Source organism: Leucoraja erinacea, chromosome 11, assembly GCF_028641065.1.
Source record: "Leucoraja erinacea ecotype New England chromosome 11, Leri_hhj_1, whole genome shotgun sequence".
Taxonomy (NCBI): domain Eukaryota; kingdom Metazoa; phylum Chordata; class Chondrichthyes; order Rajiformes; family Rajidae; genus Leucoraja; species Leucoraja erinaceus.
In genome coordinates, this window is record NC_073387.1 from 15982435 (window position 1) to 15999309 (window position 16875).

Genomic DNA, 16875 nt, shown 5'->3' on the forward strand with positions numbered 1-16875 from the left:
GATGTTCGGTTTCTTTGTTTTCCTGCTTCGACCTGTTTCCAACCAGAGTAAGTGCTTTCTCTTCACCGGTCACAATCACGTTGCTTTACTTTATCATTGTCCGTGTAAATCCGCACCCCATTGTCAATCTCACTTTTTCAATTCAATTCAACTTTAATGTCATCGCACAAATACAAGTATGACTACAACGAAATGCAGTTTTGCGCCAGTCCGTAGTAGTTGTGCATAAAGAAATAAAAAAAATAGAAAGAGAGAAGATACAGAATAATCAAAAAATACAGAATAATTAAACAATGGGGACGGAGGGACCGGAGAAATCTATCGGCGGGACTCCGAGTTCAGTAATGTGATTGTATTGTTGTAGAAGCTGTTCCTCATCCTACTAGTACGTGACCTGAGGCTCCTGTACCGCCTCCCAGAAGGATGAGGGGGTTCTTATAGAAACATATAAAATTATAAAAGGACTGGACAGCTAGATGCAAGAAAAATGTTCCCAATTTAGGGCTACAGAACCAGGAGCCACAGTCTTAGAATAAAGGGGAGGTCATTTACGACTGAGGTGAGAAAAAACTTTTTCATCCAGAGAATTGTGAATTTGTGGAATTCCCTGTCACAGAGGGCAGTGGAGGCCAAATCACTGGATGGATTTAAGAGAGAGTTAGATAGAGCTCCAGAGGCTAGTGGAATCAAGGGATATGGGGAGAAGGCAGGCACGGATTATTGATTGGGGATGATCAGCCATGATGACAATGAATGGCGGTGCTGGTACGAAGGGGTGAATGGCCTCCTCCTGCACCTATGTTTCTATGTATCTATATTTCTAAAAGCACACCAGCTCAAAGATGCAGAGATTGTAGTGTAGTCTGAAGTAATGCAAAATAAAACTAATGTTTATGAAAATGCCCCAGGGGATGATTGGTTTAACGTATGATGAGTGTTTGTGGCTCTGGGCTTGGACTAGCTGGAGTTTAGAAGAATGAGGGGCGGGTCTAGTTTGTCAGCTGAGGTGAGATTGAGCCCAGTCATTGGACTGTCCACACCACTACTCACTCTGAATCTCATTGATCTGTTTTTCACAGTTGAGGCAAGTCCACAGCGCCCTCTGCTGGGCAGTGACGTCACACTCAGCTGCACCATCTCCAGACTCTCAGATACAGTCAGTCTTCACTGGAGACCAATGGTTTCATCCCAGAAGAACACGAGCAACACTGATCAGACCCGCCTGAATAACACGGTCTATCTGATGATCCGACATGTTACAGTGGAGGATGGGAAGTTGTATGTGTGTGATGTGCAGGAAAACGGAAACATTGTTCTCACCAGTAATGGAGATTTTACTGTAAACAACAGTGAGTGTAAACACCTCCCATTACATATCAAGTAGACACTTGTATCACGGTGCTTCTTGGAATGTTATGCGTGCGCCCTGTGAAGAACTGTAGACAAGCAACTGCTCTCCTGTATAAAATGCTGCAATGATCAGGGAGAATTTTCCAGAAAGTCTCTCTGTGGAGCAGCTGTCTGCTTGTCTCTGTGTGACAGACACACAACACAGGAGTGATGATGTATTTCTGTAACGTTCAGTAAAGTATTTTGTCAGTTTAACTTGCCATCAATGCTCCAGTATCTGAGACTGAGATACTGATACAGGACTCGCGTCAAAGTGTCAGATAGAAGGTGTAGTCACCATGACAACCACCAGCACTTGCTGCTCACACTCACACTGGGGGTCCCGGTGCACACATCAGCACTGAACAACAATCCGTACTCCCTCCCCTCACTGACCCTTCTCTCCGAGTCCTGCTGCTGTTTGAAGTGATTCCAGCTGCTGCAGACTCGGGCTTCAGATCAGCATTGAGCTGGGAGCAGGACCCAGGAACAGGGAAGGGCAGGGAATCAATGGGTGTGAATGGGAGAGTGATGGTGGGAATAATGGTAATGAAGGGACGGGAAGACCCGACCCACTTGAACTGCCAACCTGTCCGGATCTGGCCCCGCGCAGGCATTCTCTGGGCTGCTGCTGTCACCAGCCTCGACCTGCACCACCTCCCGCAGACTGACAGAGAGATTCACCTCCCGGGCCGCTCTCGGGAGTCTCCGGGAGGGTTCATTCCATCATGGAAGATTCCTGGACCGTCTGTGAAATATCCAAGCTTTACTGCAATTTACTACTTTACAGGAAATTTTGTAAAGATCTGATGAGTTTTGATGTAAAATTAATTTACATTTGAAGCTTGATCAGCTGAACAAAACACTGCAAATATATATGAGAATTTAGTTGTAACTGTAATACTGAAATGAGTTATCCTCTGTCTCTCCGATACAGTTTTATTTAAAACGGAATACACAGTTTACCGCTCCAGTACAGATCATAGTGAACTTCACCTGGTTTGCTATAACAGTCGTGGGGATTCCAATACTGCCATGACCTGGACATCACGTCGCCTTCAACAGCAACAACAGCAAGTATTAGCATCAGCAACACACTCTCAGCCCATCAATGTCAAAGGGGCCAACTTCGGGAATCGACTGGTGACGTCAGTGAAACATTTCGATGGCAAGGATTTCAGTTTGAGGATTGTCCCCGTTTTATTTCAAGATGCCGGATGTTACAAATGTTTTCTTGGAAAAGACACATCAGTGAACAACGCGGGAAGGTCTCCATTTCTCACCGTTGATCTAATCGCAGTGAAAGGTAGGAGACAGAATGCCGCCAGTGTTTTCACTGATGAACTCATTGTTTAAAATGTAAACAACCTGCTTGTTTCCACAGTCACAGCTGAACCGTCCGATGCAGTGACTGAGGGAGACAACGTTACCCTGACCTGCTCTGTGTCTCACGTCACTGAGTCAATGAGACTGATTTGGATCAATGGCGATGACAAAAGTGTTGGAGAAAAGACACTGACCGTGGAAGAGAAATCACTGAGTCTGGTTATTCAGAAAGTTGAGAGGGGCAGAGGGAATTGGAGATGTGGTTTGTTTCATCAAGACCTGCTCCGGCATTTTGTCCCGTACTATCAGGAGCCCAGTGGTAAGCGACTCAGGGTTTGCTCTTCATACTTAGAATTATGGTCACATTTTGACGTGACTTATTATTGTCCTATTTGCCAGCACTCACTCCTCCTTTATAGCCTGTGTGGGACACTGCTGTGGTGCAGTGCCTGGGAATATGGACAGTGGGATAACTCACTGGAAACCAAGAGGCTCATCTCAGTAGAACAGGAGGAACAATTGATCAGATCCATCTGATTAACACCATCTATCTGATGGTCCAACATGTTGGAGCAGGAAATCCCAATCTGTACACATGGGAAGTGCAGGAAAATGGCTCCATTGTTCTCACTGGAGACACCAATGTTGAAGTGGATCAGGGTGAGTCCAAAGCTGCCTTGCAGCAGGTATTAAATAGTTCCTGATATCAAACTGTTCCACATATTGTACAGTGAGCACTGTCTCCACCGTGGGCTTTCACTGCAGGATGTGGGCATTGCCTTTAACCTGGGACATGGTGTAATTATAAAATGTTGGCACTAAGATTGATGGAGCCACACAGGAGAACCAAGGTATACATTTAATTGTGTTTGCATGAATCAAAGGGGATAAAATCCATCAATAGAGAGAAGCAAGTAGTCTTCTGTCTAGAATGGAGGAGGCAAATAAAAGTTAATTAAAGATAGAAGTACAGCTGTTCTGAGATTTGGGTCTTTTCTGAGCCATTCACATGGGTCAAGTGTTGTTCTTCACTCACTCCAGTGATCTGTCATTTTACTTCAGAGTCACGTGAGTGACTATATGAAGAACCCTGTTCAGCCGCACGTGCGTCATTATGTCAGACGCATTGGTGCAGGTGCCCGGTTGGAGCAGCAGAGCTCCTCCAGCGGGTAAGTTTAAAACACCTCGAGGTAAGTGGAAATCTTAGTCTTGAGGTCGCTTTCTGTGCCGGTGGTTGGTTTTTTGAGTTTGACGATGCAGAAAGCAAGTAAGGTGAAGGGGAGGCGACCCATGGCGAAAAGTGTGGAGGACCGCGGGAATGCGGTTAGCAGGTGCCCGCCTAGTTCACCGACTTTGTCGCAAGCAGGGGATCTTGCGACTGCAGACTCGTTGCCTGGGAGCAGCTTTGCCGCGTCGGTAGGGTGTAAGGCCACATTCAAGTCTGCCAGACCTATAGATCCAGAGTCGGGCCAGGAGGTTTAACATCCAGGAGAGTCCGTTTGCTCACAGCTCTCACAAATCAAGCACCTAATGGAGAGGTTGCTCGAGAAGGACCCACTCCGGGAGGAGGAGTGTAGTTCTTGCCAAGCTGTTGGAGAGCCTGTGCCAGCAGCGCCTGTAGTAGGGCTACATAATCGCCCCCTTCTGGAGGAGGAGGGTATGCTGGGTCAGGATTATGCTGATGCCGAGGTAATGGTTGCACATAGCCCAAAGGGTGAAGGGCAAGAGGTCTTTTTGGCTGCTAAGTTTGCAATCCCCAAAGAAGCAGGGGAGCCATTGGAGGAGGAGTTGGCTACTATAATCAATTATATGCTCACCCATCAGCTCCAGGAGCTGACAATGGATGATACGGCTAAAAAAATATGAAACCCCAGTTAACTGTGGGTTGTTGAAGGTGCTGGTGGTTAACCATGTGATATGGGGCCAAATGGGGGTTGCAGTGAGAACACAAGAATTGAAGGTCCAGAGGGTGCTTAAATTGCTAGCAGCAGGTAACACTACATTCGCCAGATCGGTGGACGAGGGACACATGACTGAAGTTCACCAGGATGCTCTGGGGCTTTTGTGCAGTGCACATTTTGAAATGAACTGCCTTAGAAAGAGTGCCATACGCCCCGCCATTCACCCAAAATTTGCAGCCCCATAATGTTCAGTTACCAAATCTGTTGTTTGGGGAGGACCTCGCAAAGCGAGTCAAAGAACTGGATGAAGAGACCTCATCAAAGTGCCAATAAGCAGCAGAATGGGCAAAAGGTTTTTCCCCTATCGACGGGATGCTATCACAGAAACTGGTGAAGGGGCGAGTCGTTCTTTCTCAAACACACAAGCCTGGTATCCTGCCACAGGCACAAGGGCAAAGATGAATTTCCCTACGAGGGGCCGGGGCAACAAGCTCAGTCAGGAAATGTGCAGGTAAGAGACTTTGCTCCTGAAGGAAATAAATTAAGTGGGGAAGATGTTCAAGTTGGGGGCAGGTTACACTTGTTTCTCAAAGAATGGCAGGAGATAACATCTGATCTATTTGTTTTGGGCAGTATAGAGGGGTTTCGAATTGAATTCTGCCCTACTGTGTGTCCGCCCACTTAGCATGTCCCACGTCGGACTCTCGTGTTTTCACACAAAGAGAATATACAGATACAGGCAGAGCTTGGGATATTGTGCAAAAAAGAGGTTATTGAGAAATTGGTTCGTCAATCCCATCAGTTTGTGTCAAGTATTTTTCCTAGGTCTAAAACGGATGGGGGATGAAGGATGGAGAATCATTCTGGACCTGACGAGCCTGATCCCTTTTGTGCAGTGTAGACATTTCAAAATGGAAACTTTTTCGACTGCTAATCAGATGGTTTCCAAAGGGTGTTATATGGCAAGCATAGATCTCAAGGATGCTTATTACACAATGTCTGTTCATTGTGATGATAGGAGATATTTGAAATTTAGCTGGATGAGTCAATTGTGGCAATTCAAAGCACTGCCTAATGCGTTAACCTCAGATCCGAGATTGTTTACCAAATTGTAAAAACCAATGATTGGCTTACTCCGAACTCAGGGTCATGTGGTAATGGCCTATTTGGATGATATTTTTATTGTAGGGCACACTCGAGAGGCAGCTGAATCATCTGTGTCAGTTGTTAAACTCACTTTTGAGCAGTTGGGGGTTCATTATCCATCCAGATAAATCCAAATTAACACCAGTTAAAGTTATTGATTACTTGGGCATCACCATTAACTCAGATCACATGTTAGTGACTATGCCGAGTGATAAAAAGCAGCAGTAAATTGAAGAATGTGTCAAGCTTTTTGAGGAACAACTACCCTCAATTAGACAGGTGGCCAAGTTGATTGGCAAGCTGGTGGCTGTTTTTCCAGCAGTACAGTTTGGGCCTCTGCATTATCAACAATTACAATGAGCAAAAGATCAAGCATTGGGAGCACATGCTGGCCATTTTGACAGGCCTATGAAGTTGCCAACAGAAGCCATTTCTGAGATACAATGGTGGATCTTCTAAAAGTCTAAAATGGAGGAGTATCGCAACGTGCACTGGTCTAGACACCTTATCTCCCTCGGACCCTTTGGAATTTAACTCAAGGACACTCTTTGTTCAAAATGAAGGAAAGACTGATTTAACAACGGAGAGACGAACAGGAGAGCCGAACGTGGAAAACATCACAAGGACAAATGGCGGTTTAAGATCTTAAAATCGTTTTACAAAACACAGAGAATTAATAATAATTAACAACACTAATATAGAAATAGAAATGGAAACTAACCAGAACTATATAATGGGGCAAAATGTAATAATGTGTTAAAAAGACAGACTATCCAGTATATAGAGCGAGACAGTTAAGCAGAGATAAAGAAATAACAAATAACAAATTTTAGAACTAACGTAGACAATATCATAAGTTTTAGTGCTATGTACTTTGTGTGGGGAAGGGAGGAGACTCAGGCATCTGGCATAGTTCCAGGAGCCTGATTCTGGTTAACCCTTTCAGCCGACAACTGACTATTATCAAAGGTATAACTAACTATAAATAGTTAGTAGATAAAAGTGTTAGATATATAAGTTTCACAGTAGCTGAACATACGATTTGATAAGTCTTAATGAAATATATATATATAGTGCAATTGGGTGAAATACAACTGATTTTGAAAGGTCCCGCCCTCCTAGGCTAAGAGTAATAAAGGGAGCGGAGCCCAAGCAATCAATTGTATAACATCAACATTGGAAGTCGAATTGATGTCAAACCCCACAGTGTGTGGGACACTCATTACAGTGTCGACTACTCTAGACACTGTAATTTCACTTGTTCAATTTTTTTTAAATCACAATATGTCACAACTATGTGTTTCTTTTTTTAAGGACAATCGTAAAAGGGATCTAACAAAGGAAGTCAATAACATAAACGTTCCCCAAATATCCAGAGTCCTGACGTATGGATGCACCATAATAATTAAGGGTATTAAAATCAGCGAAAATGCATGACGATAAACTAAAGAAAATGGGAGGAATCGCATTCTGCAGCTAGAACATAAGGGGTATTAATGAACCAATCAAAAGGGGCAAGATAATAGCTCAGTTGAAATCATACAACACGGACATTACTTTTTTACAAGAAACGCATCTTAAACACCAAGATCAGATCAGGTTGAGGGCGAATTGGATAGGCCAAACATATCACTCTTCACACACCTCGAAATCCAGAGGTACCGCAATTATTATTCGCAAAGGAATACCATTTAAATCTAAGAACATTATATCAGATAAGGAAGGGAGATATCTTATAGTTACAGGAAGATCTATGCTACGCCAATCACCTTGGTAAATATATACGCGCCCAATTTTGATAATCCTCAATTTTTCAATAAAATCTTGAATACAATCGCAGAGTTCAACTACCAAAATGTTATAATTGGAGGAGACTTCAACTGTGTTTTAGACCCATACTTAGATAAATCGATGCAAAAACAAAGAGGTATTATGAAATCTAAAACTAGTGAACTCTTAAATACATACACAAAAAATACAAAAATAACAGACGTTTGGAGGATCGCGAATCCGACTGGAAGGGAATACTCGTTTTATTCAATGGTACACAAAACATACGTATAGATTATTTCCTAGTGGATACAAAACTAATCCCTTATACTATGAACCCTAAATATCACACCAATACAATTTCAGATCCCTTCTGCGATTATGAGGGATCAATTATTTAGAGCTTCTGGGAACATTTTATGGGCTTAAAGCTTATTGTTTTACCAAAAGTCAGGTGCATGTGCAGGTTCAAATTGACAACACTGCTGCAGTAGCATATCTGAATCATATGGGTGGTGTCAAGTTGAAAGCTTGTGATAGGTTGGCTAATCAGATCTGGAGCTGGTGTATTGACAGAAACATTTGGATTTCAGCAATCCATTTACCTAGTAGATTCAACATAGTCGCAGACACAAGGTCACGAAAATTCAATGACAACATAGAATGGAAGTTGAACCATGATATATTTGAAAGTGTTGTTGCTCGCTTTGGGATGCCAGATATCAATTTGTTTGCATCCAGACTAAACCACCAGTTGCCTAAATACATTTCATGGTAACCAGTTCCTGGGGCAGCAGCGGTTGATGCATTCTCGCTGCACTGGGGTGGAATGTTTTAATATGTATTTCCTCCATTCTGCCTCGTCAGTCGATGCCTGCAAAATATCAAGCAGGACTCCGCTTCAGGAGTATTGGTGGTACCCAACAGGCCTACTCAGCCATGGTATGCTCATGTTTTGGAGGTGGCTACTGAGCCTCACATGATTGTTCTAAAACACAAAAACCTAATAGTGAATCCTGTAACTGGTGATCAGCATCCTTTACATGATCGTATTGATCTGTTAATTTGCAAATTCTAAGGAGACCATACCTGGGGAGAGGACTATCCAAGCGCACCATGGATATTATCACTGCAGTCTGGAGGGATAGTACCCAAAAGCAGTACATCTCTTCGATAAGAAAGTGGGACGTGTTCTGTTTATGGCAGAATATTTCATATCAAAATGCAGACATCCCAGATATGCTAGAGTTTTTGTCAACACTTTATTTCGATCAAAAGTTAAGCTATAGTGCGATCAAAACAGCCAGAAATGCTCTGTCTTCATATTTACCCATGGTGTCAGAATTACATGCAGTGGGGACACATTCATTAGTCTCTAGATTCATGAAGGGAGTTTTTAATTCCCATCCTCCGAAGCCCAGGTATTCGGTTATCTGGAATATGAGCGAAGTTCTAATGCTGCTTCGCCAGTGGGCTCCTGTCACAGACCTATCTCTAGCCAAACTCACCATGAAGGTGGTCATGCTTTTGGCATTGGTATCAGCCCAACGTGTGCAGACATTACAGATGCTGCGGCTAGACAGGATGGAGATATCAGCAGATGCCATCACTTTTTATGTTTATGATCGGCTCAAGCAGAGTAATTGATACAAATACATCGATAGATGCTTCTGAACACATCATCAGTGGTGTAACCTGGGGTCAATGGGTGTTTCGGGTCTTTCAACATCAGACACCCTCACCCAGGTGACCCAGCCATGGTTGATCAGACCACGACTTGTGTTCAGGTGGCATTCGCTCCTTCCCATGGACCTCCTCTCCTGATCCAGAGCCATCTCGAGGCCTTCTCCGCTACCTCTGTGGTGTTCTTGATGGCCTTTCTCCTTGCCACTCCGTTTATGCCTGGTGCACTGAAGGCTTTGTAGAGTGATTGCCCTGCAAAACCTCTGCAGCCAACCTCGATGGGCATACACCTTGCCTTCTAGCCCTGCTTGTGGCAGTCTATGACCAACTCTTCATACTTGGCCATCTTCCTCTTGTGGGCCTCTTCCAAACGGTCCTCCCATGGCACTGTCAGTTCCAACAAGACGATGCTTTTGGTCGCCTCTGAGACCAGGAGGATATCTGGCCGCAGGGTGGTCATGGCAAAGTGCCGTGGGAACTTCAGCTGTTTCACCAGGTCTACGGAAAGCTGCCAGTCCTGCGCAGTCGCCAGGATACCTGACTGATTCCTGGCTGCTGTGGTTCTTGGCAGCTGCACTCCAGCCTTCACGAAGGTGATCATCTGGGTGGTGGGGCGTTCTCGTCTACAGCTGCTGATTCCCATGCTGATGGCTTCTGCAATGGGTTTAAGAACCTGGTCGTGACAGAGTAGAATAGGGGTGACTGGGTTTAACATTATCTTTTCTGCATACTCCAAGGACTCCCGCCTGTGTGTAGTGTCATGTTTGTCTCAGTACATTGAGGCTACCAGAACCTTGAGGAGAACATTGTTCATTAGCCACAAAAATGCACAGTAAGGTGTCGGTGCAAACTATCTCAAGGTGGCTAAAGCAGGTTCTGGTAAGCGCTGGGACACTGCTTCACTGGGGGTATGTTTCTCACATAGAAACATCAAAAATAGGTGCAGGAGTAGGCCATTTGGCCCTTCGTACCAGCACCATCATTCAATATGATCACGGCTGATCTTCCAAAATCAGTACCCTGTTAAGCTTTTACCCCATATCCCTCGATTCCCTTTGCCCTAAAAGCTGAATCTCGTGAAACCTCACAACTCACTGGGTAATGGATAGGACAGCTTTGAAACATAGAAACATAGAAAATAGGTGCAGGAGTAGGCCATTTGGCCCTTCGAGCCTGCACCGCCATTCAATATGATCATGGCTGATCATCCAAATCAGTATCCTGTACCTGCCTTCTCTCCATGCCCCCTGATCCCTTTAGCCCCAAGGGCCACATCGAACTCCCTCTTAAATATAGCCAATGAACTGGCCTCAACTACCTTCTGTGGCAGAGAATTCCAGAAATTCACCACTCTCTGTGTGAAAAATGTTTTCCTAATCTCGGTCGTAAAATATTTCCCCCTTATCCTTAAGCTGTGACCCCTTGTCCTGGACTTCCCTAACATCGGGAACAATCTTCCTGCATCTAGCCTGTCCAATCCCTTAAGAATTTTGTAAGTTTCTATAAGATCCCCCCTCAATCTTCTAAATTCTAGCGAGCACAAACAAAGTCTATCCAGTCTTTCTTCATATGAAAGTCCTGACATCCCAGGAATCAGTTTGGTGAATCTTCTCTGTGCTCCCTCTATGGCAAGAATGTCTTTCCTCAGAATAGGAGACCAAAACTGTACACAATACTCCAGGTGTGGTCTCACCAAGACCCTGTACAACTGCAGTAGAACCTCCCTGCTCCTATACTCAAATCCTTTTGCTATGAATACTAACATACCATTCACCTTCCTCACTGCCTGCTGCACCTGCATGCCTACTTTTAATGATTGGTGTACCATGACACCCAGGTCTCGTTGCATCTCCCCTTTTCCTAATCGGCCACCATTCAGATAATAGTCTACTTTCCTGTTTTTGCCACCAAAGTGGATAACCTCACATTTATCCACATTATACTGCATCTGCCATGCATTTTCCCATTCACCCATCCTATCCATGTCACCGTGCAGCCTCCTAGCATCCTCCTCACAGCTAACACTGCTCCCCAGCTTCATGTCATCCGCAAACTTGGAGATGTTGCATTCAATTCCCTCGTCCAAATCATTAATATATATCGTAAATAGCTGGGGTCCTAGCACTGAGCCTTGCAGTACCCCACTAGTCACTGCCTGCCATTGTGAAAAGGACCCGTTTAGTCCTACTCTTTTCTTCCTGTCTGCCAGCCAGTTCTCTATCCACATCAATACTGAACCCCCAATACCGTGTCCTATAAGTTTGTATACAAATCTCTTTTGTGGGACCTTGTCGAAAGCCTTCTGAAAGTCCAGATATAACACATCCACTGGTTCTCCCTTATCCATTCTACTAGTTACATCCTCGAAAAATTCTATAAGATTCGTCAAATGATTTACCTTTCATAAATCCATGCTGACTTTGTCCAATGATTTCACCACATTCCTAAAGGTGCTGCAATCCCATCTTTAATAACTGATTCTAGCAGTTTCCCCACTACCGACGTTAGACTAACTGGTCTGTAATTCCCCATTTTCTCTCTCCCTCCCTTTTTAAAAAGTGGGGTTACATTAGCTACCCTCCAATCCTCAGGAACTACTCCAGAATCTAAAGAGTTTTGAAAAATTATCACTAATGCATCCACTATTTCTAGGGCTACTTCCTTAAGTACTCTGGGATGCAGCCTATCTGGACCTGGGGATTTATCAGCCCTTAATCCATTCAATTTACCTAACACCACTTCCCGGCTAACCTGGATTTCACTCAGTTCCTCCATCTCATTTGCCCCGGTCCCCTGCTATTTCCAGCAGATTATTTATGTCTTCCTTAGTGAAGACAGAACCAAAGTAGTTTTTCAATTGGTCTGCCATGTCCTTGTTCCCCATGATTAATTCACCTGTTTCTGACTGCAAGGGACCTACATTTGTGTTAACTAATCTTTTTCTCTTCACATATCTATAAAAACTCTTGCAGTCAGTTTTTAATGCTCCCTGCCAGTTTTCTTTCATAATCTATTTTCCCTTTCCTAATTAAGCCCGTTGTCCTCCTCTGCTGGTCTCTGAATTTCTCCCAGTCCTCCAACAGGCTGCTTTTTCTGGCTAATTTGTATGCTTCATCTTTTGTTTTGATTTGGAGAGATTTGGACCAAATGCAAGCAGGTGTGACTAGTGTAGTCGGGACATGTTGGCCACAATGGGCAAGTTGGTCCAAAGGGCTTGTTTCCACTCTGTATCACTCCATTGGCTCTAATAGCTTCTCAGGCAATATGGCCAAGAGTGAGAATTCAGAGCCTGTAAAGTTTCAGCTGTGAATCTGTACCCAGTCCCTCTTGTGCAGACTCTGCAGTGTACACCTAGTTGACATCAGTTTAGATAACGGATCAACCAATTTTGTGTACATTCTGACACATCTCATTCACCCAAAAAATATTCACAATGTTCCAAAAGTAATGAAGCAGAAAATATCAAAGCAAAGTCTCGGATGTTATGGATGAAACATAAAAGGTACCCAAGATTGGCACAATTATTTCTCACTCTTGACACAATATTTCTCACTGTGTCCCACTGTCTAATGCAGAATGTTTATGATGTTACATCACAGATAGGAGTATTTAATTATGAAACAAGATGGAATATGAAACTGAAAATCTCAACTTTGTCCTTCACAGACATTAGGATCATCACAGTCCTTGGCTACTTGTCGATTAAACTGGCCGTTGCTCTTGGACTAATTTGCTGCTCGTGGAGGATGAACCGGGTGAGAATTTCATGAGCTTTTCAATATATCAGAAACCAATGGCGTTGAAAAAATGGATGTTCACAGAACATATTAGAATGGTGACAATCTGTATTTTAGTGTTTGGCATTGAACAGTGCAACACAGAAATACATGATTTAAACTTATTCCTTTTGCCTGCTCTTGATCCAAATGTCTCCATTCTCAGCATATTAATTAGCCAATCTAAAATCCTCTTAAACGCCACTATCATAACTATTTCTACCACAAACCTTCGATAAACTTCATAAAGGTTAAATGTGTGTTATTTGCTCTATCTCAGGCTGCATCCTGGTCAACCTCTTCTGCGTTTTATCCAAAGCCTTCCCGTCCTTCCTTTAATGGGGCTACTAGAACTCCTAATGTGAATAATCAAAGTTTTTTTAAACATGCAGCATGACTTCCCAACTCCTATTCTCAATGGCCCAACCGATGAAGGCAAGCATACTTTGTGCATTCTTTACCATTTTATCTACTTGTGTTGTTACATTCAGAGAGCTATGGACATGAACCTTTAAACTTTTTCTATCCATTTACTTGTCCAATGTTTTTTAAATGCTGTTACAGAATCTTCCTCAGCTATCTCCTCTGGCAGCTCATTCCAGAAACCTATCACCATCTGATTGAAAAAATTGCCCCTCAGGTTCCTATTAAATCTTTCACCTCTCATTTTGAACCCATGTCCTCTGATTCTTGATACCCCAACCCGGGTAAAGACTTTGTTCATTCACATATCTATTCCTTTCTACAATCTAAACTTGTAATTTTGTAAGATATCAAATATGAAAGAACACTTTATCAACACAAATTGGAAAAAAATTCCACATTCAATATTCACGATGATATTGGTGTGTTTTTAGTTGAATTAAATGACCATGAAAATGTTTCTAACTTGGTCTGCAACCTCTTACCTATCACTTCCAGTCTATTGTTTATTATTGTTTATCTTTATTTAAAAGCATATTTGTTTCTCTTGTTTGATACAGAGCAGCAGATATTCACAGGAATTTCCAGGAAACACCACAAATAATTCAAGAGCTGTCGCATTGCAGACCCTGAATTCTGACCCTGATCTGAGAGATCAGAATGAATGACCCAGCGTAGAAGATGACACAGCCCATCAAGCTCATGCCCAAGAAAATATGTGTTTCTGAAAAAATATTGAGCCGAATGGAGACTTTGGAAATAGATTTGCGGATTTATTGCGGATTTGCTTTGTGATTGTTTGGTACGTTGCCAGTCAGTTGTATCCCACAGTGAACATGTTAACAGTCTCAGTATCAGTGTGGGCTATTTTGCTTTGCAAAGACCATCTCCTGAAGTGAAAATTATTCATTTGTCATCTTTGCCAAAAAAATACACTGAATTAATTGCAGAGAATGCAAAAGAAGACTTGGAAATGCAGAACGTAGCATTTTGGGGAATTGTATTATTTACTTTCAAACTAATTTGTAGCTTTCCTGCTTTGTTCCTGCTCAGATTTAACATAATCGTTGCACCAAGCTTTTATGTGCATCGCATTTCCTGCCTGATTACTTTCAAGTTGGAATCTGTTTTCTGCAAACTTGTACATCTGCAACATCTGTATTCAGCTTCCAGAGATATTGTGAAAACATAATGAAGATGAATGATGCAACAATAAAAATGACCATTGCAGGGAAATTTCTGTCCCTTCAGCTTGTTTTTCAGAATTATAACAACTAACAATAATGATTTTACTGAAAATATATATTTCAGTTCTCACTCAGATGTAGAAAGTGGTGAACTGAACTGTTGGAGGTTGTATCTATAAGATTATATAATCACCCGTATGTCGCCTGTATTCTCTGGGCGGCACGGTGGTGCAGTGGTAGAGTTGCTGCCTTAACAGTGCCAGAGACCCAGGTTAGATCCTGACTACGGGTGCTGTCTGTACCTAATTTGTACATTCTCCACTTGACCGCCTAGGTTTTCTCCGAGATCTTCGGTTTCCTCCCACGCTCCAAAAATGTACAGATTTGTAGGATAATTGGCTTGGTATAAATGTGAATTGTCCTTAGAATGTGGATGTTAGTGTGTGGGGGTCGCTGGTTGGTTTCGTCTCAGTGTGCCTAGTGGCCTGTTTCTGTGCTGTCTCTCTAAACTAAACTCACCTGCATTTCATGGATCTACAGATATCAATAGGGGAATTGTTGCCATCGTCCTGACCATTATTTATCCACAAATCAACAGTTATTAATCTGAATATTAGCACATTGTGAGAACATTCCCTGTGGTGGTTGGTTGCTGAATTTTCTCCATTCTCACCGGGGCTACTCCTGCCAGTGCCCATCATTTTGTCAGTGGACTTTCCACTGAGATGGTTGTGAGTACTGGGGTTTAGCTTTTGATGAGAAGTGTAGAGAGGGAGGATATCATAGTGCCAGCCATTATTTACAGTTATTGTAAACTTTCTATATCAACTAACGAAGAAATTGCAACGTGATGGAAACAGAGAGCTGAGCTACTGTAAAGAGCTGGGAGCTCTGGAGGCTGTGGGGATCCACTCAGGGAAGAATTTAATCAGAAATGAAATTTAGAAATTATTGAGTGCCAGTAGGGGCTGAGGGAACCAACATGGAGTTAGCTGCATCATTTGGCTGAGAGTGTCGGAGGAACAGGAAGAGACGAGGAAGGGGAGAATGCAGGGAACTGGATCATCGGTCTGAGACAACTTGAAGTTAGAAAATTCAATACTCGTGCCTTTGTTTTGCTGGCTACCCTAGTATAGCCAGGTGTTTAGAAGAATACCACCTTATATTGCACCTTGGAATGCTTACAACCAATTGTATGAACATGAAATATTCTAATTTGAGGAAACATACACCTTCTGTGTTGCATTCTCCCCATCTTTCGGATCCACCTCTAATACTCACATTTATGTTTCCTCTCCCATCTCCCCTCTCCAGTCCCCATTCTCCTCTCCCTCTGTCTCCCGGCTCCATCCCCTCTCCACCCACACACTTCACCACTGGATCCCCTCCCCCATCTGGCTCCATCTGCCCTTTATCTCTCCCTTAATGGTTCCCATCAGAACCATCATGACATCAGATTCCAGCACTTGTTGGTCCCGTCTTCTGTCGAGCACAGAAATGGTAATAGATTCTTAAACCTTGTTGTTGGCAATTATGTCTGATCCAATCCTGACCAAGGCACAAACTCATTCATTAAATGTTCTAAAGTGATTTTCCTCACACTGTTGTCATGGTGAAACATGGATTTGTTCTACAAGGTCCGTATCATTCAATCGAAGAAGAAATCTAACAATTCTCTAATATTACACTTTAATCATTTTGCTGTAACGGAGCATGCATTTCAGCACCACAAACAGCGCCTGGCTGCTGGAAAACACCGGCGCCGTAGACTGAGCTGTGGCGAGAGAGAGAGAGAGAGAGAGAGAGAGAGAGAGGGAGAGAGAGAGAGAGAGAGAGAGAGAGAGAGAGAGAGAAAGAGAGGTACAGAGAGAGAGAGAAAGAGAGGGAGATAGAGGGAGAGAGAGATAGCGAGAGAGATAGAGAGAGAGAGATAGAGAGATAGTGGGGTGCCGCAATGCTCGGTACTGGGACCACATATATTTACAATATATAATAACGAATTAGACGAGGGAATTAAATGTGACATCTCCAGATTTGCGGATGACACAATACTGAGTGGCAGTGTGAGCAGTGATGAGGATGCTATGAGGCTGCAGGCTGCAGGGTGACTTGGATTGGTTGGGTGAGTGGGCAGGTGCATAGGCAGATGCAGTGTAATGTGGATAAATGTGAGGTCATCCACTTTGGTGGCAAGAACAGGAAGGCAGAATATTATCTGAATGGGGTCAGATTAGGAAAATAGGAGGTGCAACTAGACCTGTGTGTGCCTGTACA

The 16875-nt window shown here is 43.3% G+C and overlaps 1 protein-coding gene across 1 annotated transcript; it reads left to right on the top strand.

Moving 5' to 3' along the window:
- The first annotated feature begins 497 nt into the window (after nucleotides 1–497).
- On the top strand, nucleotides 498–14641 carry LOC129701497 (uncharacterized). The gene is made up of 5 exons (XM_055642723.1): nucleotides 498–1349; nucleotides 2327–2695; nucleotides 2774–3034; nucleotides 12882–12970; nucleotides 13975–14641. The coding sequence occupies exons 1-5, from the start codon at nucleotides 977–979 to the stop codon at nucleotides 14080–14082; spliced, it is 1200 nt and encodes a 399-aa protein (XP_055498698.1). The 5' UTR covers nucleotides 498–976; the 3' UTR covers nucleotides 14083–14641.
- The last annotated feature ends 2234 nt before the right edge of the window (nucleotides 14642–16875 follow it).

What these genes read in the sequence shown, in the direction of transcription:
- LOC129701497 (XM_055642723.1), top strand. Translation starts at nt 977, where the DNA reads ATGAGGGGCGGGTCTAGTTTGTCAGCTGAGGTGAGATTGAGCCCAGTC. An exon ending in AGATTTTACTGTAAACAACA is followed by an intron (nt 1,350 to 2,326) that starts GTGAGTGTAAAC and finishes TCTCCGATACAG; the next exon opens with TTTTATTTAAAACGGAATAC. An exon ending in GCTCGTGGAGGATGAACCGG is followed by an intron (nt 12,971 to 13,974) that starts GTGAGAATTTCA and finishes TGTTTGATACAG; the next exon opens with AGCAGCAGATATTCACAGGA.